Genomic DNA, 23,808 nt, shown 5'->3' with positions numbered 1-23,808 from the left:
GAAGGAGAAATACTTTGAATTGGATGTTGGTGCCTCATATTCCAATAAGTTGGTGCCTACAAATTCAGTGGTGGGGGTTGGTGCTTCGTGCAGGTTGGTGCCTACAATTGTGGAGATTTGTGTCTACAATGGGTTGGTGCAAACAAATCATTTAAGAGGGGATTAGTGTCTCTTGTGGGTTGGTGCCTACTAAGTTTGTTGAAAAGTTTTATATGAGAAATATTTTGCCGCAGTTTTCTCCCGTAAGGGTTTCCACATAAATCATGTCTGAAGGAGTTCTTGTTATTGATATTGTGCAATTGATGTGTAATGTGCCCTTTTTGGGGTTCTCTTACTTTGCAGTTGACTCTGACTTTCAAGGTTTTTGGCAGCCTATTCAAAGGGGTAATTTTATATTACCAATGAGTTCAGATGGTTTAATGGAGTTGTATGCACTTTCAGATGTCAATTCTAGCTTCTAGGATCCTCTCCAAGAATCTTGGAAAGGCAGTCTATTTATAGGAAGTCACCCGGTTGGCTCTGTTTGTCATTACCCTTCATCTGGATGACTCCATGCAATCAGATTTTGATTTCGATGCATTCTAACAATTTTCACAAATTTGGTGCCTTTATGGCTTATTTTTAATCATTTTACTAAGGTTGCTAGAAACTAATTAAAATATTTTGAATGCACCTTAGTGTGATAGCTCGTCGAAATTGGGGCAAAAAATTTTAAATCATGGAAACATAAAACAGGGACCTTGTCTGTCAAATTTTCATTATTTTAATGACAAGATTATTTTCAAGGCCATAATGGAATTTAAATTAAAAAGTGGATTTTAAATAGAGTTTTCTGGAAGTTTGGCAAGAAAAAGTATAAAAAGACATTTGACGAGCTCATATGGTATTATGCAGATTATGATATTTTCTCTCTAGAAACCCTTTGGGTTTTGAGAATTGTTTACCTCAACCTTCTAGAGGACCAAAACCCTCTCGAAGAAGATTAGTTATGGTAATGAAAGATCCACCCTGGTTGATGTGATGAGATTCAAACGGCATCTCAACTTGTGCGGAAAGGTATTGGCAGGATTCAAATTTGAAGAGTTTGGTTATTTGTCCAATTTGTTAGGTTACAAGTACAGGTTTGTGGAAGTTTCTTTTTGAGGTGAATGTGTGTATGTTGTAAGTAAAGGATATTGAGGATTTAAGTGATTGGGTTTATTACAGTAGAGACAATTTCATAAAAGAAAAATCGGATAGAGACAATAAATCTTGGTGCATAAAATTGAAAGGTAGTCAATTAATTGTTTGGCGTTTTGTAAGGTTACATGGTAAGTAAGGAGTCCAATCTCAATCTTTGCAAGGAGAGTAAATGCACTAGAGTCAAAAATGAATTAAGACAAATTAGATATAATTGCTGCCCATGAAGAAGACATAACATAAAAGGAATTCACAATTTGGGAAGCATTTGAAAGAGTCATAGAAGCTTGGAGACATGGATAAAAAATCAAGATAGGCCTGAATTTAATAAGTCTGGACGTTCAAATAGAGACAAAGAGAAAGGGGACATTGACCCTTCTGCCCACACTGCTTGCAAATTACATTGAGGGAGTCACACCAAATTTAAGAGGTTGATGGAGGGACATGGTGAGCAACTGATCTATCACAGTGAGCAAGGCTGAAAGGGCAGAGAAAGAGTAAGCTGATTGAAGGCATTTGCACTCACAAGACGTGGAGACTGTTGGAGGTAGAAATTATATATTTATTTTGCTACCTGTGTTAATCATTCTAGTCAGGAAAATTCCTCTTAATTCTCTACAAACTGAAGCTTATTGCAGCAGACTGATCATTTTCAATATACTGTCAATATTCAATTATGGAGGTACAAATTGCTTAATGTTCAGGCTAGTCATGATGTTTAAATATGAAAATTATTCCTAAATGAGACAAACTCAGCAACAATATCTATAAGGTCTGTATTTTCTCATAGTGGCAATGGTGGACAATCATTATTGAACTCAGTTTGTATGATTTGTAGCTTTGAATGAAAGGTATCTATCGTTGCAATATGTTTGGTACATTTTATGTTGAAGAATTTGCTCCACATAATGTTTTGTGTAGCTTATGTACCTGAACATGTAATGATTGTCTAGTTGAAAGATTAAAACGAGAATGTCATGATTATGAGTAATGAAACAATCTCTGGCTATATGTAATTCAACAATTTGCAAACAGAAACTACAGCTTGGCATCAATATTTCCCCTTGCAAGCAAACTGTTTGTCATAATGCCTATGTACTAAATTAAGGAGAAAGGTGCCAAAATTTTGTCTAAAATAGGTGTAGAGTACTACAGTGGTATCAGAGCTAGTTGCTAGCCTATTGGGAATTCAAAGGATTGATTTTCAGTTTCAAAGCACGGCATCAAAAGATAGAAAATGGTTTATTCAGTCTCTTTTCGTTTTGTATTTCCTCTCCTTTTGTGCTTTTTGGTGTTCGTTTTTTCTCAATTTTTGGGATTTACTAGTTCTTGGGGCTAGGTAGTCTTGGCTTTTTAGTTTATTTATTTTTTAATGTCTTCTCATTTGGTTTTCTTTGTATTAATTGTTCTACTTATATTTTTGCTTTTTAATTATTTATATATTTGGTCTATCTTTTAAATACTTTAATTCATATTTTTAAGGCTTATTTATTTATATTTGTGTTTCTTCTTTTTAGGAGTTGGGCTAGTAGTTTTTTATTCTTTTCCTCGATCCATGTGTTGTCTTCCTTTCCCTCCCCTCTCTCATCTCTTTATATTCAGTCTAGATCTGCAACTTGCCATTTTTCATCTCCTTTCAACTATTTCTCATCCTGATGATGAATAATGGAGTGTGATTCGAAACGTTGATGTTAAAAAAATTGGCACACAATCTAATCCAAAAGATCTAAAAGAATTATAATATGGATTTTGGAAATCTGATAGCATTAATTAATGCCCCTCATGGGAGGGAATTATCTGTGAAATCTCAGCAACTAGAGTTTTTAAGGATCAAGCTAGCAAAGAGGGTTGCAGATCTAGCGTTTTTAAAAAGATGCAGAGACTCTCGTTTGTTTCCATCTTTTGTCAAAATTTCCCATCACCTTTGGAATGCTTACACCAAGCACATCTTCAATCGGGCTTCGCTTTCCCTCCTAAGATCAGTCATCAATTCAACAAGAAGGTCAATCAATTTTTTGAATTCCAAGTTGTTGCCTCTTCATTTGGAGCTAGCTTCAGCTTTACAACAGGACCTTTGGCTTCGCCTTGACATTACTTCTCCCACTAGAGCCATGGGCAAACAAGTTGAATGCGTCAGAAGACAAAAAAAGAAGTTTTATGCTCTGCAACATAAATATAGTGCGGGTCATTCTAAGGTGCCCGGTGAGTTCGTCAACCCTCCCTCACCCTCACCTAGACCAATCTCTCACTCTCCCTCACCTTGCTGTCCACTCCACCTTTCCTCTAGCCTCTCCTCCTTTACCCTCGTCTTCCTCCTCTTCGTCTGATGGTCTGTCCCCTGCACATTGCCATCTTATGGGTTCGGCCATCGTTCTCAGCTCAAACCACTCTCTGCCTTCGCCTCCCAAGTCTTCTAGTCTGTGACCTCTTCTCTTGACTCATTCAAACTTTTTGTCCTGTAATTTCGATTCTCCTTTGCCAGTCAATTGCTCTAGGCCTGGCTCTCCCCTTTCCAATCCCACGAAGCCCCATTTCAATTCTTTCAGCAAATTCATGGAACATGCTCGACCGAAGCAACATGGCACCTTGCAGATGGTGTCTCAAACGTCCTTGGCCATGGGAGAGTCCAACATGACTAGCGAGGGTTCTCAGCTACAACCGGTATGTTCGAGAACCAGCATGGAGCGAGTACTGAGAATCCTATGTCCACTAGCCACCATCACTCTGAATCCCTCATGCTCCTCTATCTAAAGTCCTCACTTCTTCACGAAGCTTTCATCAATGAAATTGTGGGTGGCTCCTGTGTCTATGAGAGAAACCAATCACTGCCCCTATATCACACCTCTCACCTTGAAGGTTATCGATGGTTCAATACTACTAAGTCGTGCATTGGTCTTATCTTCTCCAGCCTCCTCTACCATAGTATCTTCTTCCTCACTACTTTTGAAATCTGACTGTTGTTCTGACTCTTCTAAAGCTGATTCTTCAGCTAAAAAATACTCTAACTGTTTTGCCTTCACTTTAACAATACACTTATGCGAAGGGTCCCATGGCTCTCCCAATCTCTTCTGAATTGATTCTGTAAGTTGGTGATATGAGGCTCATTCACAGGTTGTGCTAGTGGGTAGAAGAGGTATGGAGCTCACCGTTCTAGTGGGTTGAGCTACGTGTCCAAAATTGTCGTCCACATTTCCTCCTCCGTTACCCCCATTTCCATTTTGTCCACCATTATTACCTCCATTGTTTCCACCATTTTATCCATTATTACCTCCATTCTGATTATTGCCACCATTATTTCCACCATTGTTTCCGCCACCCAGGTTAACTCACATTGATACCCATCTGGCAAGATATCATCTGTCTCAGTAAGTCCAAACGCTGAGTGCTCTTTGCTCTGCTAACTGATGTCCCTGAACTAGTGTGTCCAATAATTGTATAAATCTCTCCTCACCTGGATCCCTTCTCTCACCCATATTGTCAATGTTTTGTTCTCCTGTAACTCCTTGTTCTTTCGGGCCTGTATTAAGTGCTGCTCTATTTCTTCATGTGTTGTAATGGTGGGTGAAGGGTTGCTGGCCATAACCAGACATGTCACTGTTTTCTCACATTATACCCTCCAGGATGGCAGGATACACTGCTCCGATACCACTGTAAAGGTTTGCCTTGTTTGTAGTTTAATGGACTGATTTTTGTATTTGTTTGAATGTATCGTTGTTGTGTTTGATGCAATTTGTTTCACTCATGAATAATTGTAACACAATAATAGATATTCAATAGCTCCAACTAATAGAATCACAGTTTCAAGTAATAACACATAAAATATTGTTTCCAGATTAAGCACAAACCTGCTAATGCATATTCCTTCAATATTTAACACTTTCCTCAAGAAACAGTGATTACAAATTAATAAATGACATACCCAGAATTTGCAGTCATAGACTTATAGTTGATGTACATAAAATCTGCTACAGTGTGCCCTAGACACCAACAATAACAGTCACCCAGGGTCAGCCCAGCATAAAGGGAACTGCTGTTCTTTACTCAGTAAAATCTACACTCTATTTTCTCTTCTAAACCCTCCACGTCTCTATCTATGCCAGCCGATAATGAGATTTGCAGCACATAAAACGACTCAGCTGTAGGTGCAGCCCAGCAATGAAGAATACGGCTCCCAGCAAGAAGAATGTAAGCCCCAGCAAGAAGAACACGACACAGCAATGTCACTTGATATCAAACCTTTGTGAATCACTTCCCAACTAGAATTATATGCTAAACAATCAGCCCTAAACTGTCAAACTGAAAATGTTTGATAATAACTTGAATATTTGAAGCTCAATGTGTTTCCTGGAGTGAAAACACTACTAATCTTCTTGACTGTATCTCACAACAGTGAAGAAGATGTCATTCATGAGGGATTTCGTCCTCACAAACCAGTAAAAAATACTCCTGCAATACACATAAAATCTCTCCAACCAAGCCTGATGGAAAAAGCATACAAAATGTCCTTATATTCTTTCCTCAAGAGGTCGACTCATCTTGCCTGGCAATGTGGGATTAATGAAGTTCCCTTTTATTTGAATATTGTAATCTCCTCTTTATGGACACCCATGTACTTTAAGTGAAAGGAAAAATTTAATATTTGAAAAAAAAAATGTGTCCCACTAAAGGTATTAAATAACAATAAAGTTAATAGCTTAATTTTAACTTTATATTTCAACTTTATTGTTAAATAATAAATAACACCAAATAGTCTTCGGACATGTAGTGTCGCGGTTTAAACACTTTGTTGGTGAAGCGGCCACCAAGGTTCAAATCCCTGCTAGGCCATTGTGCTCGCAAGGCCTTGTGCCTTCGCTGGGCCATTGTGCTCGCAAGGCCTTGTGCCTTCGTTGGGCCACTGTGCTCGCGGATTTGAACAAGTGAAGTGTGAGGATGAGGTCCCCCATTTGTGGCCTCACCGGTTCATAGCTTCGGGTCAAAAGCGTTCACATGGAGCCAGAGGGCGTGTCGTGCTAGCGTCACCGGTCACGTTAAAAAGTTTACCAAGCATAGTTTTAAAAAATAAAAATAAAAAAATAACACCAAATAACTATTAAATCTCCATTTGGTATTTAACCATTACCACCGACATAAGTGTTGTCCAAGAATTCACTGAAAATATTGAACCACTGACCTGGCCACTAACTTACTAGAAATAGTATCTATCTCAAGAAACACATCAGAATCGCTCCCAATTGAAACTGCCTAGGACAAATATCCTCAAGATCCCTTAAATGTCCTAGTTAGCCTGCAGAACCATGGAGAATATAGGCTAACGACAAATCATGAGTTAACTAGCTAGAAAGGGGACATTACATTGCAGCAACTCAATAGGCATAAAATGGTTACAAGATTGCTTCCAGTTCACTTATCAGATGATGTTTGTCAAGGATGCATTCTTGGCAAGCATCCAAAGCAGAAATTTAGACAAACCTTGTAGAGTTTCACAACTTTTGGAGTTGGTACATAGTGATTTGGTTGGACCATTTCCACATACATCTTGCAGTAGAGCCCGATATGTTTTGACCTTTATTGATGATTTTTCCAAATACACTTTTGTATACTTTCTCAAACAAAAATTTTAAGTCTTTGATTCACTCTTGGACTTCAAAGAATTTGTCGAGAAACAATCTAGGAAATCTATCAAAGTTCTGCGTACAGATAATGGGGGGAGTATGTCAATAACAGCTTTGAGCAATTTTGTGTCTCTAAGGGCATTGACTTGCAGCATACAATTCCCTACAATCCTTAACAGAATGGAGTTGTAGAACAGAAAAAACGGTCCCTAAAAAAAATAGCCAACTGTATGATACACTCCAAATCTTTGGCACCACTATATTGGGCAAAAGCCATTAATTGTGTGTGTTAGTCCCTCACAAAGTTGTGATGAGGGTAACTCCCTTTGAAGCTTGGGCTGATCAAAAACCCTCAGTAAAGCAATTTTGAGTGTTTGGTTCTCATGCATGGCCCACATTCCAATAGAGAAACGCAAGGCCATGGATCCACAAAGTAAGCATTGCATATTTGTTGGATATCTAGATGAAGTCAAAGCTACAAGCTTCTCAATCCTACCTCTCATGAATTGTTCGTTGAGAGGAGTGTTTGGTTTGAGGAGAGTCATGCTAGCTCTTCTTCTAGCATTTCTCCATCCACTATCACTTTGGAAACATTGCATCATGATGATAGTTCTATTGAAGATCTTAATCCTCCTTTTGATGGGGAGTCTTCTTTCTCCACTACAGATGATGATAATGATGATGAGGATTCACATTCCTCCCACAGTCATCATTTAGAGTATTTTGATTCTCCTATAGATTCTCCAATCTTAGGACCTCTTTGGGCTCGTTGAACACTAGAATCAACAAGTGTTTGGGTTGGTGATCCTTCAAATGCTGAAAGAACAAGGTCTGAATTTCAGCACGATCCACATCTCTTCATTGCTTCAGCTTCTAATCTACAATCCTTTCAGGAAGCTTCAAGTGTCCCCAAGAGGGATGCAGCTATGCCAGAAGAGTTCAGTTCCTTGGAGAAGAACCACACTTGGGATCTTGTCCCTCTTCCTAAGGGAACAAAACTTGTTCGATGCAAGTCGATCTATCAAACAAAATTTGCTTTAGACGAGTTAGTTGATAAACATAAGGCTCACTTGGTTGCCAAAGGGTTCTCATAGGTTCCTGGGATTGACTATTCTAAGGCTTACATCAATCACCAAAATGAATTCCATTTGACTTGTCCTTGTTATTGTTGCAGCTCATACATGGGAAGTTCATCACGTGGATGTGAAGAGTGTTTCTCTTCATGGAGACCTTCAATACAAGATATAAATGGAGCAACCACAAGGGTTCGTTAAGGATCCTTCACTTGTTTTCCATCTTTGGAAGTCTCCCCACAACCTCAAACAAGCCCCTTGAGCTTGGTATGCCAAGATGGACTCCTTCCTTCTAATAGTTGGGTTCACTCGTTGCAATTATGATTTGAATGTCTACATTCTATAGCAGGATGATACTCTCTCCTTTTTGGTTCTTTATGTTAATGACTTATTGATAAAGGCAATCACTCATCCACCATTCAAGCAATGAAAACTCCCCTTCAAGTTTGTTTTTGATGTCAAACTTAGGCCTTTTGCACAATTTCTTGGGGATTGAGATCACTCAATCTTCTTCAGGGATATTCCTTGCACAACCTAAGTGCGCTCTTGATATGCTTTCTAGGTCATGGCTGAATATAAGCCTACACCAACTCCATTTTTGTCAGGGGTTAAACATGAGGCTAAGTGTTCTTCACTTTTGGTGGATGGTACTTTGTATTGACAACGTGTTGGTAGTCTCATATACTTCACTCACACAAGACCTAACATTTCATATGCTATAGACATGGACTCTCAATTCATGTAGGAAATTCAGATCCACATGCACTATATTTAGGAGTTGATTCATGAGAAAATCATTGATCTTAGGTATTGTTTGACATCATATTAGATTGCAGACATCTTCACCAAACCCTTCACTAAGAGCAAGCTCCTTCATTTGTGAGCTTTATTGCGGTTGTGGCAGGTATCCACGTTGAGAAACTTCTTAGTCCTCTCTCTCTCTCTCTCTCTCTCTCTCTCTCTCTCTCTCTCTCACACACACACACACACATCTTTTCACCCACCTAAGCTACACTTAAGAGGGGGTGTTAGTGTAAGTTCTTATTTCCTAACTGGTTATTTATTTTCCTATTCCTAGGTTTTTCCTAAACTTTTAATTAAGCTTACTTAGGATTGATTGAGTGAGTATTAGTGTGAGTGGATGAAAGGTGTCAGCATCTTCCATGGGAGTTACACTTGCCTAATTTTAGCTATTGTGGTGATCTCTTCCCATTGATTTTGCCACCTCTCCCCTCTCATTTCCTATATATACTCACTCCTAGCTAGTCTTGACATTCCATTCTATTACATTGTAATTGCATTATGCAACAATTTGCTTTTGCATTCTCCTAATGCTATTTTACTTCTTTGGCATTTGCGCTTCTCTCTTGAAGACTAATGTCGTGTTGTTATCTTGATCTTGTATCATTTGCATTCACAGTTTTATGTCTATTCATTTACATTAGGTATTTTGGGTTATTCATCTTCTTAGATTCTAGCAGTCTACACTATCATTATTAGTCTTCCCTCATGTTACTTTATGTTTACTTGTCGTTTGGAGGACGACTTTTTCTTTTTGGGGGATGTAGTCAGTGTACAATGTCTATTTTTATGTTTCGATAATATTGGTTATCCAACTATCTATTAATTGTTCATATTAAGTTGTAGGTCATTCTCAAGTAGTTATAAGCATGGATTGGTTGACAGATGTGTTCCTCTTGGCAACCTTCGGGTCCTCTAAATATATTGTGTACTGTCATGGAATGTAGCATAATGTAGTCGGATCAACTCCGATCCTTGGCCGATCATCTCTAGTCTTTTATAATAATTTCATGTGCGAATACAGATATATTTTAGTCCTATATTTGGTATGCATTGTCATTTGTATTTATTAATTCATGTATTTAATTTATCAATTATAGCTAAAAACAACTGACTTTTTGAGTTTGTGACAACCTATTCAGAGGGGTAATTTGATGTTACCAATAAGCTCAAATGATTTAGTAAAGTTGTGTGACACTTTTAGATGTCATTTTTGGCTTTTGGTGTGCTCTTTGTAATGTCCCTTACTAGTAATATAAGTACCAATATGTCTGCCTGGAATAAAGATAGAAAAAATAAATCAGAAATGATATCATTGCTAATATAAAAAGAAATATCACATTAAAACGTACAGAAATTACTTTTTACAGATTATACAGATGCAGCGGAAACAAGATTTATTCAATTGTAATTTATATGGTTTAGAACATTTTTGTCTTTAATAACCATAGTTGGTAGCACAGGGAATGATCCAGTTAGCCCATCCATCCCCACTATGGATCCAAAGGCAGTCATGATGCCCCTTTGGCTTACTATTAGTGGTGTGGGTCTTATCTCCGCAATTCATTCCTTGTCTCACCCTAAAATTATTAAACCAAGGAAGTTTCAGATTGTAGAGGGCTTATTAATGGCCAGTCCCAGGCCCAGTAGCAGTCATATGCCCTACTGGCCTACTGATCTTACATGGATCAGTAGGTGGACAACTGAGACTGACTTATCCTCCTCTCCCAACCACTCTGCCTTCCCGGGATTTTTAGTAAGTTAGTGAATAGATTCATTGTTATTGACATAAGATTTTACAGTATGTTTTAGTTTCTGATTTGTAAAATAATCTGTCAGTATTACAGCAGTTCGTTTTATCCAAATTATGTTTAATCTTATGGTTATTATACCCAGTGAACAGAAAACGTAATCATTAAGAAGTTCACTTATGCCATTTGTGGTTTAACTTTATTAGTAATCTACTTATGTATATCATAATATTTCAGACGTACTGTGAAAGACTGTCAATTCCTTAGCACAACATTATTCATATTTATTACTATTGTAAACTACTTATACGTATCAGATTGTGACTGCTTGGGGTCATAAATACATATATGGCTTTAAATGCACAGCTCTATCAATTTCGGTCTTTTTGTTCTCCCAGCAACCAGCAACTTCTCCGATTAGTTGGTAGGCTCCCCAAACAGCCTTCATGTTCTTGGTGTAATCTTTGATTTCGAAGTATTTTTCCATGCCCTTAAGCTAGGCTTTGGCGACATCTCCTCCTTCAAACCCATCATACTGTGGAGGTTTAACTTTTTTCATATCATCAGATATGACTCCCATAATCTATTTATGCTTATGGTTTTGGGCATACTTGCAAAACTCGGCGAGCAATTCAAAAACTCGCGAGTAATCGTGATAAAAACCGAAGTCTTTATTCCATTTCGCGGCTCGCGCGACTCCGGAAGGCAAAAAACGCCACGCGATTTGCATAGGGTTTGCATTTGCACGCACGACCAGGTATCTTTTTGTATTGTTTTATTTCGAATACACAGTCATTTTGACTGTGTAATACACAGTCATTTGAAATGACTGTGTATTACACAGTCAAAATGACTGTATTGTTTGCATTTGCACGCACGACCAGGTATCTTTTTGTATTGTTTTATTTCGAATACACAGTCATTTTGACTGTGTAATACACAGTCATTTGAAATGACTGTGTATTACACAGTCAAAATGACTGTATTGTTTGCATTTGCACGCACGACCAGGTATCTTTTTGTATTGTTTTATTTCGAATGACTGTGTATTACACAGTCACAGTCATTTCAAAAATTCAAATGACTGTGTAATACACAATCATTAGTAATTACAATTTACAGTCATTTCAAATGACTGTGTATTACACAGTCATCAATCATTTGAAATGACTGTGTATTACACAGTCACAGTCATTTCAAATGACTGTGTAATACACAGTCACAGTCATTTCAAATGACTGTGTATTACACAGTCACAGTCATTTCAAAATTCAAATGATCCATATGCAGCAGAATGGGTTGCTTCTCCTGATGATGTTGATAATGATTTGGATCCATTCCTTACTAATGAGCAGCTGAGTGAGTTGGAGAGGGCAGGAGAGGAATGGGATGCGGAAGTGGCAGCACGTGAGGAGGAGCAGGAGGTTGATCATGCAGCAGAGGCACCTGTTAGTGTTGAGGATGTTGCCACTACTTCAGCACCACCCACCCAGCGGCCACAATCTGTTTTGAGCTTTAGTCGTAGACGCAATTTATGATTTCTTATTTTCATTGATACCAAACTTTGAACTTGATATGTAATCAGAATTTCAGAGGTTCTTGTTTTGTGGTCTATGACTCTATAACTCTATGAGACTGTCACTATGATACGTTGATATGTATTGAACTCTTATACATATGTTGCACTTGGTTTTTGGTTTATGCTATGATACTTGCATTTGTTGCTATGTATTACCAAAAAAATTTGATTTATATATCATGGAAATCATATATGTTATACAAATTTGGTGTAAATGTGTGTTTTTGAATTATATATAAAAAAAAAATGTATTTTCAAATGTTCGATAAAGTTGCCGAGTTTTGCCGAGTTTTTTGCCGAGTTTTGGCGAGTCCCGAGTTTTTAAAATTTTTTGGCCTTGCCGAGTTATTGCAAAATCCGAGTTTTTCATCTATGGGTTGAATGATAAATAATTACAATTTAATACTAGAACACGTGAATTTGACATTAATGCAAATTACCGTCGTGCATTATAACCATAAATCTAAACATGGTGCAAGAAACAGGACTTATTTGAATCGTTTAACCAGTCGAACATATTTTCTAAGTATGTGACATACCTGGGATGATTGTCTTGTCGTCTAATGAATCAAAACTGCGATTGGTTTCACTCCCGCAATATTCAATTCTCTTTTTTCTTTTCTGGGTATCTTCCCCCCAATTCCCCAAAACCCGATATATATATTCCTTCATAAATCGTATTAGAAAGTCACAACTAGTCAGAAAGATGCATGTCTTCCTACGATCGTGACTTTTGTCTTAAACACCATAATTAGTAATCGATGCCTAATACTTTAGGCATCGTATATAATAAACTTTAAGTTATTTGGTCATTAAATTAAGATTAATGATTAATTGAATTAGCTTTGTCATCATTAAATTAATTAATTTAATAAGAGATCAATTTTATTTTTTTTAAATCTAAAATCTGGAACAGAGATCGTATTACGTAGATGTTAACATTCTGTACATTTATCATGGGACATGACAAATTTAGTAAAGTTGTGTGACACTTTTAGATGTCATTTTTGGCTTCTGGTGTGCTCTTCAAGAATCTTGGAGAGGCCATCTGCTTATAGTAAGTCGTCCAATTGGCTTTGTTTGCCATTATTCTTCATTGGGATCACTCCAATGTGATCAAATTTTGATTCCAATAATTTTCGCAAATTTGGTGCATTAATGGCTTATTTTTAATTATTTTACTTATGTTGCTAAATATTAATTGAAATAATTTAAATGAACCTTGGTGTGATAGCTCATCGGAACTGAGGCAAAAAGCTATAAATTGTGGATGCCGAAAACAACCTTACATGTCATTTTTTTATTATTTTGATAAAAAAATTATTTTCAAAGCTATAGAGTTTAAATTAAAAAGTAAATATTAAATATAGTTTTCAAGAAGTTTGGCACGAAAAAGTACAAAAAGGTATTTGAGGAGCTCATTTGGTATTATGCAAACTATAATATTTTCTCTCTAGAATATTAGAATAATATCTTTCTCTTTGAGTTATTAATGGTCATTTAAGCTGTTTCTAATTTCGCCTCTAGTTAACGATTGTTTCTTTTAGAAACATCGTCTTTGTAACTCTATTTAAAGGAGCTTTGTCTCCTTGATTAATTGAACAACATCGATTCTTTGAAACCCATATGCTTTTTGTAATTTTATACCCTAGGTTTGTTAAACAGATTTATATCTTTAAATATGCCCTAGATTGTAATCAGATTTGTAGCATTTTAATAAGTCATAATTCAATAAAATCAGAAATGAAGGAAGTAGATCAGAGACAAACACAAATACCCTGGGAAAACCTCCAAGGAGGAAAAACCCAGCGTTAAAGACCCTTAGGTCAGATTATATATTCTCTTGATAGCAAAAGTACAATACTTAGCTCCCTTTACAAATCTGAATCCTTCATGAATGACAGATCTGCACTTCTTCAAGTTTGTACCAAAATTGCCTTTGTCCTCTAGAACTAGTTCACATAAGTCAGGACAATTTCGCACCCTCAAGAGCAAGTTCGCACTTCTTCAGGCAAAGCTAATTCACTAAATAATGAATGAGTGATATTGACTTGCAAGGTGTCTTATATTTATATGCATCTTTAACTTTGTTTTATCGCAAGTCAGCCTCCTTTAATTTGGGCGCCAATATTTGTTGTAGCGTGGGGTTTTTAGGATAGGGTTGGGCTTAACCTTGGGGCACGTTACCCTTTAGGATAGGGCCCAGTCCTAAGTGGGTTCGGATGTTGCCTTTAAGGCAATTCGAACCCGTACATTATCCTAGTTACAAACAACACTTTTGCATCTGTATTATGGTATCAGAGCCTTGGTTATTTTCGAAATAATTTTTCAACTAAAAATTCGTCACGAATTTTTAACAGTTTTTTTTGAAAAATTTCTTTGTTTATTCGAAATTGCTACTTTGGCAGTTCGTTTTGGCTGCAACTACTAGGGTTTTCTGGCTATTTTCTGCCCTCTCCCGCGACCCGTCTCTCCTGCATTTCGCACAACCACGGGATGCGATTTTTTTCCCGCCTGCAAATTTTTTCAGCCATTTTTTGGATGGAAATCTGCATTTTCGACTAGGGTTTTTTCCCTTCAGATCAAGTTGATTTATTTTCCGATTGCAGATTCTTGGTGGGTTTTTCGAGATCTCAACTGGATCGTCGTCAGAATTTTCTGGGTGCCTCAATTTTCGAGCCAACGGATCTAGATTCCGACAGCAAATTCGTTTTGGGTTTTTTGCAAGGATTTATGGGTTGTCTTCGGATTTTTCTGGATCAACTGGAATTTTTTCTTGAAATTTGTGCCCATCGTACATCATATTTTGAAGTATGTACCTGCATTTGCCTCTATTTCTGCATTGGGATTCGAATTTTTTGAATTCCGTGCCAGTGCCTCTTCTCAATTTTTCGTTTTCCGTGCATTGTGAAACGTGCAAGATGGCGTCATTGACCAACTTGATGTTGGAAGGCAATCAGGTTTTGTGCACTTAGCATCTTCTCAATACCTCGTTTTTCGTGCCTCGAAAAGCGTGAAGATGGCTTATGGACATCGATGTTTGTTTCGGTTTTTAATATTTTTTTACCTAAAAAGAATTCTGATGGGTTTTAATATTTTTTTTCCCTTGAAAAAAACTGTGGGTTTTAATAATTTTGTCCTAAAAAATTATCTGTGGGTTTTTAAATATTTTTTGTCCCTGTAAAAAAAATCATGGGAGGTTTATGATTTTTTCCTCAAAAATTGTACTTTGTTGCAGTCTATTTTTAGTCGCACTTGGAGTTGTTGTGCGAACATCTGCACTAGTCTCTTATTTGCAGTCTATTTTCGGGCATCTTGCTCATCTACAATAGTTTGGAGGGTTTGCCGATTTTTTCCTCAAAATCGTGATAGTTGTTCTTGGTGTGTCTCTGGTTACAGGGAGGGACAGTTCTCCAACATCAGGTTGGACGGTTGGTGTTGTTTTAGGTATCTCCATAAGTTCTGCAGTTTCTGGGAGGGTTGGTGGCAGACTCATCTCAAGTGGCAGAGTTAGTGGCAGGCTCTTGTCTTCCGTTGCAGCGTGTTATGAGAAGAAGGGGGCAACCTTCTCTATTAGTTCTCTTGGTAGTTAGAACGATGACCATTAAGGGAGGGTATTAGAATAATATCTTTCTCTTTGTGTTATTATTGGTCATTTAAGTTGTTTCTAATTTCGCCTCTAGTTAACGATTGTTTCTTTTAGAAACATTGTCTTTGTAACTCTATTTAAAGGAGCTTTGTCTCCTTGATTAATTGAACAACACCGATTCTTTGAAATCCATATGCTTTTACATCTGTATTATAGAAACCCTTAAGGTTTTGAGGATTGTTTGTCTCACTCTTCAGGAGGACAAAAACCCTCTTGAAGAAGATCGCCTATGGTAGTGAAAGATCCACCCTGGTTGATGCAATGAGATTCAAACATCTCACCTTATGCGAAAAAGGTATTATTAGCAAAATTTAAATTTGAATGGTTTGAAAATTTGTTCAATTTGTCAAGTTGCAAGTACAGGTTTGTGGAAGTTTCTTTTTGAGGTGAGTTAGTGTATATTGTAAGTGAAGGATATTGAGGGTTTAAGTATAAGATGTTGGGTTTATCACAGTAGAGACAATTTCATAAAAGACAATCAGATATAGACAAAAAAGCATGGTGCATAAAATTGAAAGGTAGTCTTGGCTTTTTGTGAGTTTATGTGGTAAGGAATCCGAACTTAATCTAACTTTGTCGTGCCCCCTTGCAAGGAGAGTAAGTGCACTAGAGTCAAAAAGGAATAAAGAAAAAGGGATATAATCACTGCCCATAAAGAAGACGTAACAGAAGAGGAATTTGCAGGGAAGGATTTGAAAGACATGTGGAAGGTTAGAGAAAGGGAAAAAAAATCAGGTTAGCCGTGGATTTGATAAATCTGGACATTCAAATAGAGACAAAAGGAAAGAGGACATTGACCCTTCTGCCCACACTGCTTGCAAATTACATTGAGGGAGTCGCGCCAAATTTAAGAGGCTGATGTAGGGACATGGTGAGCAGCTGGTTTATCATGGTGAGCAAGTCTGAATGGGCAGAGAGAGAGAAATCTGATTGAAGGCATCTGCACTCACAGCACGTGGAGTCTGATGGAGGTAAAATTTGATTATTTTATTTGCTGCTTGTGGTACTCATTGTGGTCAGAAAAATTCCTCCTAATTCTCTACAAACTAAAGCTTATTGCAGCAGACTGCTCAATTTCAATATACTCTCAATATTCAATTATGGAGGTGCGAATTGCTTAAGGCTCAGGCTAGTCATGATGTTTAAAGATGAATTATCATTTTCTCATCGTGGTAATGATAGAAATGGTGGACAACTATTATTGAACTGAGTTTGTATGATTTGCAGCGTTGAATGAAAGGTATCTAGTTATGCAATATTTCTGTTACATCTTATGTTAAAGAATTTGCTCCACATAATATAAATGACTTTGTGCAAATTATGTGCCTGAATATGTAATTATTGTCTAGTTGAAAGATTAAAACTAGACTGTCATGATTATGAATGATGAAACACTGGCTATATGTACTTCAATAATTTGCAGACAGAAACTACAGCATGACACCCATAGTTCTTCTTGAAAGCAAACTGTTTGTCATAATACCTTTGTACTGAATTAAGGAGAAAGGTGCAAAAATAATGGTCTAAAATAGGGGTAGAGCACTATATGATGTTATTGTGATCACAAGTTAGCTTCCTTTCTTAAATTTTTATTTCTCCAACGCAGTTTTTGGTGTGTATAGATTGTATGTGTGCCTTGTAATTAAAGTGATCACCCATCAACATGTATATGAAAGTCGTCTGTAAAGAACCTGGTTAGACCCTGAGTCAGCCAGGTCGTCCTTTTGCATTTTTATTAAATAAATAAACATTAAATAAAATTATGAATAAGTGCAACCGTTAAATAAATTTATTTTAAGGCCGACTTTGCACAAGTGATATTAAATATTTTGTATCGGTTATATCTTAGCTGACTTCATATCCTTTTGGCAGTTATTTCATTAGGCTGACCTTGCCTAAGTTTGGCAGTGTGGAGTGGTATAAATTTATGTTGTTGGGAGGTATCACATGTTTTTAAAATCCAAACGCACTGTCTGCTTCTAAGACAAAAAGTTGGTTTTGAGTGGGACGTCACCCATGCTCATAATTTCTTCAAACACCACAGACCTGATCCATGCATCAGAGCATGAACTAGAGCAAAAGCAGACGACAAAGGAAATTGCATTTAGCTGGGCGAGCCTTGCCATTCATATCCAGGTCACTAGTCTTCACTTAGGGTGTATCAACATTGAAGCGTATCACTCAGGAAGGACCATTATCGCTGGGAACTGAGTGTCTTCATTAAGTGCATTGCATCGCCAATCCCTGTGTCAGACAACAGATTCAGTGGCTGCTTATTGTGCCACTTTCCAAGGCACTATTTATCATTGATATCAGCACCAGGGGGACACAGCGATGTCACAAGTCAGGTCTGATTAATGGGTATGAATTCTTGGCTGCCAATTAGTTAGATTTGTATATCTGAATTTATTGATTATAAACTGGGACAAGAGCATTCTGGTAATTTGTATTTTGTAGATCTTCTGAGTGATTATCTCTATTAATGAAGTATAATAGCTGTTATTCATTGTGAATTGATCCCTGCATCTATGAATAGTTCATTGTTTAGTTTTGCAAAGTATTTCTGTTTGGGTCTATTTCAGTGCCACATCAGATACTTACATTTCCTAAACAATATCTATCTCTCTTTATTATCTTTTCTTTACAAGACAGATGATATAATAAAAGTGAAAATGGACGTTTCTCCCAAGCTTCTGAAATAACAAAGAAAATATCACAAATGCTAACAATTAGTTTTACAAAGTATTTCTGTTTGGGTGTATTTCAGCGTCACATCAGATACTTACATTTCCTAAATGGTATCTGTCTCTCTTTATTATCTTTCCTTTACAAGACAGATGATATAATAAATGTGAAAATGGAAATTTCTCCCAAGCTTCTGAAATAACAAAGAAAATATCACAAATGCTAACAACATAAGAATATCTACTCTGATATAAAAATGACTTACATCTCGATGAGCAAGATCTAGTCGATTCCATATGACAAACAAAACTAAATCTGTTAGTTCTCCATTGTCAGCAGCTTCCACTATCATCTGAATGCCAATAAATAAAATAAACGCTTTTGAGATTACAAACAAGATCAACTAAAATGGAAAATCTCTACAAATCACTATAAATAAGTACAAAAGAAAATTGAGCAGTGATCCATATTATAAAACAAAAACATATGGATACAATGGCTTGCTGTTTCACAAGAGTTCTGATATACATGTTTTAGTACCAAAATTGGTACCCCACAAATTGTTGCATTGTAGGTCTGATTTATAGTCAGTATCAATGATATGATAGTCAATGTTCGTCAAAGTAATCCAATTTATAAATTTATCTGGTTGTGGTGTAAGTTGCTACCAAGCATGTTCACAGATCATTCAGGGATAAGGTATGGCAAAATACAATGATTCAACTTTCAAGATTTCAAAAGTTGAAGTCTCTAGGATGAAATCTACGACAATATCACAAAAGGTTAGAAAGCAAAGGCAATGCGAAGCTGAAAGTGATATTTGAGTGGTCAAGACAGGAGGAAACTCTGATAGGAAGGACGGAACTTCAGGCAGCTAAATGGAAGCTTCACCTTTCACTTAGCCAGAAAAAAATGGCAATGATGGCATAAATGAGCAACAAGCATAAAACAGTCCAAATGCAAAGAAAGTTTCACACATTTTATGTGGCTCAACCAAGGAAAAGCACAACAAGGATGGCTAAGTGGTAATCTACAAGTGCAGAGGGAAATAAAGACTAAGTGAATTTCACAGCTTCTCCATGGTAATGCCATTCAAATATGGCAAAATTGCTAGTGATGGTGGATAAAAAATGCAACCAGCTGATAAAAGTAAGAACACAATGTAATTTTATATTTTCCTTAGTGGTAACTGAAAAATAAATTGAATGAATGATTCAATAATCGGATGATTACATTGAACGATATACACACGTATATATAGAGGTTACAAGACGATGTTCTATAATTAGAACATAACGTTAAAGTAAAAGATTAAAGAGCTAAAAGCTAAATTAAGCTTAAAAGCTAATTAATTAAAAAGAAAAAGCTAAATGCTAAATAAAGCTTAAAAGCTAATTAATTAAAAAGAAAAAGCTAAATGCTAAATAAAGCTTAAAAGCTAAATGACCATTAAACAAGGAACTAAATATAGGTGACTAAAATATAATTAAATATTCTAATACCCTCTCTTAATGGTCATGCTATCTATCACACCAAGCTGCCCTCTAAATTTGAGAAACTTTGCCAGGCTCAAGGACTTGGTGAGGATATCTGCAGTCTGATCTTCTGTAGGAATGTACTGCAATATCACTGATCCATCTTCAACATGCTAGCCGATGAAATGACAATGAAGCTACACATGCTTTGTCCGCTCATGGAAGACTGGATTTTTGGCTAATTTTAGAACCTCTTGATTATCACAAAACAAGGGAGTAGGTCCTGGTTGAGACATTTGCATGTCTGCAAGCATCCTACGTAGCCAAATTGCCTCACATGCTGCCTTAACAGTTCCTCGATACTCTGCTTCGGTCGATGAAAGAGCTATTGCCTATTACTTCTTGCTGGTCCATGTGACTGCACCTGTACCCAAGCTGAAAACATACCCAGAAGTTGACTTTCTGTCATCAACACAACCTGCCCAATCTGAGTCTGTAAAACCAACCAGCCTAGGATCTTTGCTTCTGCTGTATAGAATGCCAAAATCAGGAGTGCCCTTCACATATCTAAGCACACACTTCGCTGCAACCCAATGTTCAACTTTTGGGGCTGACATGAAGCGAGAAATATAGCTCACAGCATAACTGATGTCAGGTCTAGTGGCGGTGAGATAGATGAGGCTGCCCACTAGTTGCCTGAATGAAGACTCATCCACTACAGGTGAATCTGATTTGGCTGATAATTTGAGCCTTATCTCCATAGGTGTAGATGCAAGTTTACAATCTTGCATTCGAAACTTATCTAGTAGGCTCTTGGCATACTTTGACTGAGAAATGAATATGTGGCTATCAGTGTGCCAAACCTCTACACCGAGACAATAATGGAGAAGTCCCAAATCTGTCATATCAAAATGCTAACACAAATTTTGTTTGACCTGCATGATCAGATGTGCTGCATTGCCAGTAATGATGAGATCATCAACGTAGACTACTAGAAATAGAATATCATCACTAGTATGTTTGACATACAAATTGGGATCTGAAGGACTCCTCTGAAAGCCTTGATCAATCAAGTACTTATCAATTTTGATGTACCATGCACGAGGAGCCTGTTTGAGGCCATAGAGTGCTTTGACTAGTCTACATACCTGGTGTTCCTTACCGGCAACCTTGAAACCTGGAGGCTGCGTCATGTAGACTTCTTCCTGCAAATCACCATTGAGAAAGGCACTCTTGACGTCCATTTGATGGACTTTCCATCCAAATTGAGCTGAGAGAGCGAGGACAAGCCTAACGGTACTCATCTTGGCTGTGGAAGCAAATGTCTCTTCATAGTCGATGCCCTCCTTCTGTGAAAACCCTTTTGCCACCAATCGAGCCTTGTACTTATCAAGACTTCCATCAGCTTTATACTTGACTTTAAACACTCATTTGCAGCGAATGGGCTTCTTTCCTAGAGGAAGATCAGACAATACCCAAGTGTTGTTTTTCAGAAGACTATGTTGCTCCGCTGCCATAGCCTTTTCCCATTCAGGTACACCTTTAGCCTCTGTATATGTTTGAGGCTCATAAATACTATGAATGTTGGCCATAAGAGAAAAATTAACTGTGTTGTTGGCTCTTACCTCTAACGGATCTACCCTCAATGAGCTCATCATCATGAAGATCACCAATGGTCTTGGCCCACCACTTAGGCCAGAGAGTAGAAGTATTAGGCCAGAGAGTAGAAGTACCAACATCTGCTGCAAGATGAAGAGTGCCTGGAATATCTGTAGCAAGCTCCTCTAGATGTGGATCGAGAAGATCTTGAGGAAAGTCAGGGGGTGCAATGTCATGCCTGGGAGACCCCACAACTTTAGAGTCAACTAAATCCCTCCCATCAAGTGGAGCTAAGGGAAGACGAACACCCATACTTACAGTCTTTGGAGGGTGATCCTCAATGCTCAAATCAGGAGAGGAAGGCTGAAAAGGCCCTCTTTCTTCATCAAATACTACATCTCGACTGAATATGAGGTGATTAGTGTCTATATCAACCAGCCAATATGCCTTGTGGTTGTCACTGTAGCCGATGAACATCAATTTCTGACTCTTTGGATCTAGTTTGGTGCGTGTGGCATCTGGAATCCAAACATAAGCTGTAGAGCCAAAAACATTCAAATGACTAATTTTGGGCTTCCTGCCAGACCAAGCTTCCTCTGGAGTCATCTTCTTAACGGCCTTTGTGGGAGACCGGTTCAAAAGGTAGACTGCAGTGAAGACCGCTTCCGCCCAAAAGTGTTTTGGAACATTTCTATGCTCCAACATAGACCGAGCCATCTCAGTGACTGTACGGTTCCTGCGCTCAACAACACCGTTCTGTTGTGGGGTGTAAGGTGTGGTAAGACGATGCTTAATGCCATGTGATGCACAAAAGTTGGTGAACTCTGTAGAACAAAATTCCCCTCCATTGTCGGACCGAAGAGTGGCTATCTGACAACTAGACTCTTTTTCCACTAAGGCCTTAAATGTTTGAAACATGGTGAACACCTCTGATTTCTGCTTAAGAAAATAAACCCACATGCGTCTGCTGAAATCATCAACAAATAATAGAAAATACCTACATCTAGTGACTGATGGAGTGTTCATGGGACCACAGATGTCTGCATGAACGAGTTGCAAGACCTTGGATGCTCTCCAAGCGTCTCCATCTGAAAACGGAGTCCTATGCTGCTTTCCAGCTTGACACGCTTCGCAAACTCCATGATTCTGAGTTTGAATCTCAGGTAGTCCTACAACTAGATCCTCTCGAACCAACTGAGAGAGATAGTGGACATTGAGATGCCCATATCGCTAATGCCAAAGAGTGCTGATGGAAGTACTCCTAGCTGCCATGGCGAGCTCCTGAGAACCAGTAGAATCAACAAGTCTATAAAGACCATGATCCTCAATACCAACTGCAACTATAGTGCGAGTCTCCCTGTCAACAATGCTGCACTTGTGCAACCCGAAGACGACATCCAGCTGTGGTGAATGCTGCATAATCTGACTGACTGACAGTAGATTGAGCTTCATACCAAGTACAAAGTATACATTGAGGAATATTAAATCCCTCCCACCAGATGAAATATGAACGTTGCCCTTGCCAACAACAGTATACTCTTCACCTCCACCAAAGATCACTGAATCAGTGAAAGGCATGTACTCTGTAAACCAATCCCGACGATGTGTGAAATGTCGAGAGGCTCCAGAGTCAATGTACCAGGCTGATGATTGAACATCATCAGAGGAGGTTTGGGCCATGAATGCATAGAAGGCAGATTCCTTTTGATCAGGATGCGTGGCAGAATTGGCTTTCTGCTTGGACCCTCCCTGTTTGGATTGCTGGGATGCTATCAATTTCCGGCAATCTTTCACCAAATGGCCATATGACAGTAGGAACACTGTAAGCTCTTCTTTTTGGAAGATTGTTGAGGTTGACCTTGACCTTGTCCTTTCTGCTGGAAGGACGGAGCTTTACCCTTGTACTTATGCGAAGCTGAGGCTGTGAAAGCTTGTTCAGTGGATGAACTAGCGCCGCTTCCAAACTGCTGCTTCCATCGATCTTGTTGGAGCAGCTTGTTGCAAAGATCAGGAAACTTCAAATCAACACTAGTAGAGGAGATATTGAGCGTATCAATGAAATGCTCGTAGGATCTGGGAAGGCTTTTCAGCGTGATCACTACCATATCCTCTTCCACCATGGTTCGGCCTATAGCTTCTAACTGATCACGGATGTCCTTGATCTTCGTAAGATGTGCCTGGATAGATGACTTCTCATCCATCATGATAGAAAACAACATATTCTTCAGAAAGAAAGCTCGGCTCTTGTCGGACGTTTCATGAAGATCCTTCAAAAGATCCCAGATCTCTTTTGCTGTTTTACCTGAAGGCACCTGTGGGAGTTGATCATCTGTGATGGAGAGTTTGATAAGCATGAGAGCCTCTCGATTCTTCACATCATGTTTGTCTTGATCATCACCTGT

At 38.0% G+C, this 23,808-nt stretch overlaps 1 protein-coding gene across 3 annotated transcripts in view; it reads right to left on the bottom strand.

The window, feature by feature from the left end:
- LOC131065575 (protein PALE CRESS, chloroplastic) overlaps positions 1-23,808 on the bottom strand; it is a 216,253-nt gene that overhangs the window by 148,001 nt on the left and 44,444 nt on the right. For all 3 annotated transcript variants that reach the window (XM_058000148.2, XM_058000144.2, XM_058000139.2), the window contains exon 4: positions 18,598-18,684. In XM_058000148.2, the coding sequence (XP_057856131.2) occupies positions 18,598-18,684 (87 nt within the window). The remainder of the gene's footprint in view (positions 1-18,597; positions 18,685-23,808) is intronic.

This window comes from Cryptomeria japonica, chromosome 1, assembly GCF_030272615.1.
Source record: "Cryptomeria japonica chromosome 1, Sugi_1.0, whole genome shotgun sequence".
In the NCBI taxonomy this organism is placed as follows: Eukaryota; Viridiplantae; Streptophyta; class Pinopsida; order Cupressales; family Cupressaceae; genus Cryptomeria; species Cryptomeria japonica.
This window is presented reverse-complemented; position numbering and strand designations above follow the sequence as displayed.